The sequence below is a fragment of the Chlorella variabilis genome (genome assembly GCF_000147415.1).
Source record: "Chlorella variabilis unplaced genomic scaffold CHLNCscaffold_7, whole genome shotgun sequence".
NCBI lineage: Eukaryota > Viridiplantae > Chlorophyta > Trebouxiophyceae > Chlorellales > Chlorellaceae > Chlorella > Chlorella variabilis.
In genome coordinates this window covers 1,671,393-1,677,741 of record NW_005435081.1, presented here as the reverse complement: position 1 = coordinate 1,677,741, position 6,349 = coordinate 1,671,393, and the positions used below count along the sequence as shown (strand labels likewise).

Below are 6,349 nucleotides of genomic sequence, written 5' to 3'. Positions count from 1 at the left end.
AAACGGAAAAGGGGGGGGGGTTTTTTNACCCCCCCCCCCCCCCCCCCCCCCGGGTGCAGATCGGGGTGCGGCAGGTGGTGGTGAGCGGCGCGGTGCGCCTCACGCTGGCGCCGCTGCTGGAGCAGCTGCCGGTGGTGGGGGCGGCCCGCCTGTCGCTGATGGGGCCCCCCGACTTTTCTTACCACACCTCGGTGTTTGGGGGCAACCCGTTTGTGCTGCCGGGGGTGGAGGCGTGGATCAAGTGAGGCGCAGCTGCAGGCAGCCGGCCAGGATGGCCGCGGGCGCGGTGTGCAGGCGTGCCCGTGTTGCCTGGCCATCGCCGTGGCTTCTGTGAAGCTCGTCGCCCAAAGCCGGCACCTCGTCTCCGCCGCTCCCTCTGCTCCCTGCAGCTCCTTCATCCGAAGCTCCCTGCTGGCACCCTTCCTCTTCCCTGGAGGATACAACCTGCCCCTGCCTTTCGCTCCCGACGTGCCGACGGCGCGGCAGGCGAGCGGCCGCGGTGCCGCTTCCCTGAGCGCACCGCAGCGCAGCAGAGTGGATGCTTGAGCAGGCGGCCTGCAGGCTGCCTGCGAGCAAGGCGGCGCTGCGCTTCTTCACCCCGAAAGCAGCAGCACTGCCGGTGCGACTTTCCTCCATGCTGCGCGGTGCAGGAGCCGGAGGGGCTGCTGGAGGTGCAGGTGGTGCAGGCGGTGAACCTGCCTCGCATGGACTTCTGGGGGGGCAAGGCCGACCCATATGTCAGGTCGGCGGCCGCTGCTGCCGCTGCCAAACAGCCCTGCCGCTGACTCCACCGCCGCTGCTGCTGCCGCCGCCGCCGTCGCTGCTGCCATGCCGCAGACGCAAAGCCCGCTGCCGCCGCCGCTGCTGCTGCTGCTGCTGCTGCCATGCCGCAAGCCCCGTCCCCGCTTCCGCCGCTGGCGCAGGCTGTGGGTGCGGGAGGCCACCAAGTTCACCACCAGCGTGCGCAGCCGCACGCTCAACCCCACCTGGGACGAGCACTTCACCCTCATCGTGCACTCCGCTCGCTACCAGGCCCTCACCCTGGTTGTGTACGACTCTGGTGAGGGGTTAGGGGGAGGGGGAGGGGGGTATTATTACATAGCGTGGTTAGGTATCATTACATAGTGTTGGGCCCGAGTGGGAAGCAAATGGTCGCCATGTGGAGCTTGCCGAAGGAAAGCGGGGGCCCGGCGGGAGGAAAGCGGCAGCTGGGCTGCTCCTCCTCTGTTGCGCCTCGGCCGGCCCACACCCCTGGCCTGCTCTGCTGCTGCCTCCCCCCCCGCAGATGCGCTGCTGCCGGATGAGGAGGTGGGGCGAGCCTCTGTGCCGCTGGGCACACTAGACCCAAGCCCTGGGGCCAGCGCCGACCTCTGGCTGCCGCTGGTGCGCCCCTACTCACGCCGCAAGGGCCGCGAGCAGCAGCCGTCGGTGCGGCAGCGCGGCGCCTCCGCCTCGCGGCCAGCCGGCAGCAGCGCTGCGGCGGCGGCAGCCGCGGAGCTGGAGGCGGGCAGGGAGGACTCTGCTCGCGGCTGGGGCGGGCTGTTCCGGCGGCGCAGGCGCGGCGTTGCGCCCTCCTCCACGCAGCCAGACCTGCGCCACCCCACCGCCTTCGACCGCCTGGCGGCGCTGCTGCCGGGCATGCCGGCCCCGGGCCAGGAGGCCGCGGCTAAGAAAGGCCTTCTTTGAAGGCGCTGGAGCTAGCGTCTAAACCCTCCGAGAGGGCACAGGTTCGATTCCCCCCATGTCGAAACTTTGTGAGGACAAACGCGGCATAGCTGACCGGCTCAGCGCCAATCCAAGCCAATTCCTTCGGGAACGCCTAATAGAATCGCCAAGGCTTCGGCACAGGCCTCCCCGGGACCCATTCACTACTAGTGGGGGGTACTGCACTTGGCGCGTCGGGCAGATCAAATAATGGTCTAAAGCTAGACGTTAAAACCGGGAAGTGAAGCTTGTGGAGGCTCTTCCCCACCTTTACCTTTACCTTTACCTTTGCACGTGCGCCTCAGCTACGCTCCCTTCACGCGCCAGGAGATCGACGCCGCCATGTCGGCCGGCCGCCCCGGCATCGTGTCCATCATGCGCCGCCTCAGCCGGGTGTCCCGCGTGCCGGAGCTGCTGAGGAGGTGGGCGAGCAGCTGCAGGGGACTGCTCCACCCACGCAACATGCACCCGAGGCAGTGGCAGCGCTGCGCTGCCCTGTTGGCTTTGCTGGCTGGCGGGCAGCGTCTGTCTTTCTTTCCACCTGCTGACCATTCTTTGTGTCTTCTTTCTTCCTGCCTGCAGCGGCGTGCTGACCATCCACCTGGAGAAGGCCGAGGGGCTGTCGACCATGGGCCAGGCTGGATTCACCAAAAAATAGTGTGCTGCCGCCTGCTGGCAACCGCTGTTAGCTACTAGCTATATATAGGGATAGTATCCTGCCTGCCGTCCCGCCTGCCTGCCTGCCTGCCTGTCCCGCCGCGGCTCGCGCCTCTGCTTGCTCAGCACCCCGCGCCCCTGAACTGTGCCGCCCTGCTCGTGTGCCTGCTGCGGTCGCTGCTGCACGCCGTGCAATGCATGCTGTGCATGCTGTGCTGTGCTGTGCTGTGCAGCAAGGTCAAGGTCAGCGTGGGCAGCATCTCCCGGGTGACCGAGCGCGGCAAGGTTACCTTCCAGCACAGGCGCAACCCAGTGTTTGATGAGAGGTGCGGTGGGGTTCTGGGGCTTGCCATCCGCCTCCTTTCAGCTGCTGCCCACTGCCGCTGCCGCTGCTCTTCAGCCGTGGCCTCCAGCCAGCTGGGCAGGCAGCGCAGAGCCGCCACGTGGCTCCACACACCAGCCCCCTCTGCTGCTGCCGTCTGAACTTTCGACCCTGTGTGTGCCTCCTGCGCTCCCGCCCTGCCCCCCAGGCTAGAGCTGCTTGTGGATGGCGACACGGCGGCGGCAGAGGGCTCGCAGATAGAGCTGGAGGTGTGGGCCGCCCACTTCCTGCGTGCCGACAGCTTCAAGGTGAGCCGCACCGCAGTGGCTGCCGGGCGTGACCAGCGCTGCAGATGCACGGACAAACCAGCTCTGGGAGCTGCCTCCTGGTGACACTGGTGAGCAGTGAGACCGAACAGTGAATCCGCCGCTGCCTGCTGTGTGTGCAGGGCAGCGCCGTGGTGCCGCTGCGGGACGTCCAGCGACGGCGGCGCATGCGGGGCAGCTGGCCGCTGCAGCACGCGCGCAGCGGATCCTTGCTCATGGAGCTCTCCTGGGTGGCGGCACCGGGCATGTATTGACAGATCGTGGGTGGCAGTACGTGCACCGGGCATGTATTGACACACCAAAAAATACCAAAGGGGCATGGGCCCAGCACGCCACCCACACGATGCCAGATTGCATTGAAGAATGTATGTCCCTTCACACGAGCAGGGCAGCGGTTAAGTGATCTGTGACATCAAGCAGGTTGTATCGGTTAAAATGGGATGAGCATGTGCAGGGCATCAGTTATGCAAATCAGGCTGGCTTGGAAAACGGAGCCAGCGCCCAGCGCTGCCCAGCGCTTTCCAAGCTGCCAGCACTTAACCAGCCGCAGTGAGCAGGCAACTGGTGGGTAGGGAGAGGATGCCGTAGGACAGCTGGGCACGACCTGGGCCCTAGACACGGGGCTGCAGGATGGCGGGCAGGGTCTGAGCTAGCACGCCGCCAAGCTTGACCGGAGGGGGCTTGGTCAGGGTCACCCACGCATTCAGCCAGGGTGTGCGGGCGCCGGCGCTCTGACTGGCGGCCTGGGAGCGCCCAACCTCGATGCCACCGGCACGCACGATGCGGATGCTGAGCCTGGGCTGCACAACGATGATCTCAGGGCTCGCGCCGGACTGCACAGAAAGGGGTCAGGCAGGAGTGAGACTGGGTAGGCTGGAGGGGAGGGCGCAGAAGCGCTGCAAGCAGGGTGCCATGGCGCCAGCTGCCTCCCCAGCGTGCAAAGCCAGGCAGGGAATGCGTTTGGGCCCAGCCCACCTTGGCATTGAAGCGCACAGAGCCACGCGACATGGATGTAGTGATTCCTGGGGGCACCACCTTCCCATTGAGCGTCACTGCACTTCGTTGGGTAAAAGGTAAAGGTAAAGGGGGGCAGAGATGAGCGCCAGCACAGGGTTGGTTCCTTCATGAGAGAGGAACGGGCAGACAAAGGTAAAGGTAAAGGTAAAGGTGGGGAAGAGCCTCCACAGGCTTAACTTCCCGGTTTTAACGTCTAGCTTTAGACCATTATTTGATCTGCATGACGCGCCAAGTGCAGTACCCCCCACTAGTAGTGAATGGGTCCCGGGGAGGCCTGTGCCGAAGCCTTGGCGATTCTATTAGGCGTTCCCGAAGGAATTGGCTTGGATTGGCGCTGAGCCGGTCAGCTATGCCGCGTTTGTCCTCACAAAGTTTCGACATGGGAGGAATCGAACCTGTGCCCTCTCGGAGGGTTTAGACACTAGCTCCAGCGCCTTCAAAGAAGGCCTTTCTTAGCCGCGGGGGACAAGCAGCAGTGGTAGTGGCAGATGCCCGCCCGCCTGCCAGCAACATGCATGGAGCCGCGCAGCGCACCCGACAGCCGGCCGTCCTTCAACAGAGCCACCACAACGCGGTCGTGCCACTGAAACACGATTCGCTGCATGAACACTGCGCTCTGCAGGCGGCGGCGGCGGCAGCAGGTGCAACCCAGCCAGTTCACAGATCCCGGCACAATGCAAACCCCTGGCTCCAGGCTGCATGCCGGGCAGATCACATCAAGACATCCACGGCTGCGCTCACCACGGCAGGGTCAGGGTGGCGCACAAGCCAGGCATCCAGTTTGAAGCCGCCACGCGAGTGGAGGATCTGTGGGGTGTGGGTCGAGGGAACAACGTGGGCAGCCATCCCATCAGCAGAGGGATCATCCCAACATGGGGCTGCTCTAGCCAGCATGCAGCGCAAAACACGCAGCAACAACGCCACAAGCAGCCGGCAGGGAGCTCACATCCAGCCAGCTGTTTGCTGGCTTGGCTGTCTTGAACTGAATCTTGTTGAACCCGCAAACCACCCGATCATCCGTCACTGCACAGGAGTTGCAGGCACCACACCTCTCGGGGAGGCCCAAGGGCCAGGCCAGCTGGGCTGGCGAGTGCTGCTGAAATCATGCGGCGCTGGCAGCAGGCAGCACGATCCTCACCGCTGCCGGTCAGTGGCTGGGTCAGTATGCGAATGGAGGCATCGATCCAGCGCCGCACGTCTGCCACATCAGTTAGAACGCCAGGCAGCTCCTGGCAGGGGAGCTCCGTGTCCTTGTAGCTCCAGCTCACAACCCCGATCTGCATGTCGTCGGCGGCCGTCTTGCCGCGCACAAACATGGGGCCGCCGCTGTCGCCGCGGCACTGCCCGCCCAAGCCCTCCACCCCTGCAGGGGCAGTGTGCGGAGGGGCAGCCCAGGTTGGATCAGGGGGCGGCTGGTAGGAGGGCGTCCAGTGTCGGGTTGGAATGCGGCCAAAGCTGCTGGGCTCCCATCCCGGGCCCCGCCCTCACGTCGAGCACATATCATGGTATTGTTGTTGAAGGTGTAACCACGACTAAGCTCCCCAACCTCCTTCTGGCACAGCTTCAGGGGGAGCAGCGCAAGGTCGGTGATCTGCAGCGCAAGGCAAGGCAGCCAGCTCAGGAGTGCGCCGCCCGCGTGGCTGCCGCTTACGGTGTGTGGGGCAGCACTTGAGCAGCAGAACAGCTTTGCTGGTGCTGGGACAGCACCCGAGCAGAAGCACCGCTTGCGTGAACCTACTGCACTTGCTCTCTGCTGCCGGTACCCACCTCCTGCAGCACTTTGGGGCTCTTTTCTTCAAACACAGTCTGCCCAAGGCCGATGAGAGTGACGGGCGTCCAATCAGGCACAGGGTTGTTCCACTCGGCCTTGGCTGCAGGAGGCAGTGAGTGCGGTTTGCTTGTGCTTGTGTGGGCTTAAAGTCTGGTAAAGCAAGAACTAGCTTGCAACATAGACTCCCCGCCGAAACGGGACGGGAACCGGGCGAAAGCAGAGAAAGCAATAAAACAGGGGTGGAGCAAGGCGACATGCAACGCAAGCAGCTGACAGGGCACGCATCGAAACGTGTGTATGACTGGCAAAGTGGCATGGCGCATTGGGGAGAAACGCAACGGTACGGGAGCATGGGCTGGCCAAACGGCAGTGCGGAACGCTAGGTCACTAGAAAAGCAGGGAAAGGCGCACTATGTATGCAATGAGGGCAGCCCCGGCTCGGGGCCGTTGAGAAAGCAGTGGGCGGGAGGGGGGAGGCCCCGGTGTGGGCGGGCCCCATCGAGGGGGGATGGGGCGCGCAAGCGGCCAGATGGGGCGGGGCGCGGGCGGCAG

The 6,349-nt window shown here is 64.8% G+C and overlaps 3 protein-coding genes across 3 annotated transcripts in view; 2 read left to right on the top strand and 1 right to left on the bottom strand.

The window, feature by feature from the left end:
• CHLNCDRAFT_51691 (hypothetical protein) overlaps window positions 1-1,686 on the top strand; it is a gene marked incomplete at both ends in the record, with an annotated part of 2,558 nt that extends 872 nt beyond the window's left edge. The window contains 5 exons of the mRNA XM_005848933.1: window positions 60-241; window positions 390-468; window positions 651-742; window positions 924-1,060; window positions 1,286-1,686. Coding sequence (XP_005848995.1) covers window positions 60-241; window positions 390-468; window positions 651-742; window positions 924-1,060; window positions 1,286-1,686 — 891 coding nt within the window. The remainder of the gene's footprint in view (window positions 1-59; window positions 242-389; window positions 469-650; window positions 743-923; window positions 1,061-1,285) is intronic.
• A 360-nt stretch (window positions 1,687-2,046) lies between these two features.
• Window positions 2,047-3,263, top strand: CHLNCDRAFT_51690 (hypothetical protein; the record flags this gene model as incomplete). Its single annotated transcript, XM_005848932.1, has 5 exons — window positions 2,047-2,126; window positions 2,287-2,361; window positions 2,595-2,687; window positions 2,892-2,991; window positions 3,132-3,263. 5 exons carry the CDS (start codon window positions 2,047-2,049, stop codon window positions 3,261-3,263), a joined length of 480 nt encoding a protein of 159 aa, XP_005848994.1.
• Window positions 3,264-3,424: 161 nt separating this feature from the next.
• Window positions 3,425-6,349, bottom strand: part of CHLNCDRAFT_57555 (hypothetical protein) — a gene marked incomplete at its 5' end in the record, with an annotated part of 7,525 nt that continues 4,600 nt past the window's right edge. Inside the window, 8 exons of the mRNA XM_005848720.1 lie at window positions 3,425-3,842; window positions 3,985-4,061; window positions 4,561-4,642; window positions 4,768-4,833; window positions 4,973-5,049; window positions 5,165-5,389; window positions 5,515-5,617; window positions 5,794-5,897. Coding sequence (XP_005848782.1) covers window positions 3,621-3,842; window positions 3,985-4,061; window positions 4,561-4,642; window positions 4,768-4,833; window positions 4,973-5,049; window positions 5,165-5,389; window positions 5,515-5,617; window positions 5,794-5,897 — 956 coding nt within the window. The 3' untranslated portion in view covers window positions 3,425-3,620. The remainder of the gene's footprint in view (window positions 3,843-3,984; window positions 4,062-4,560; window positions 4,643-4,767; window positions 4,834-4,972; window positions 5,050-5,164; window positions 5,390-5,514; window positions 5,618-5,793; window positions 5,898-6,349) is intronic.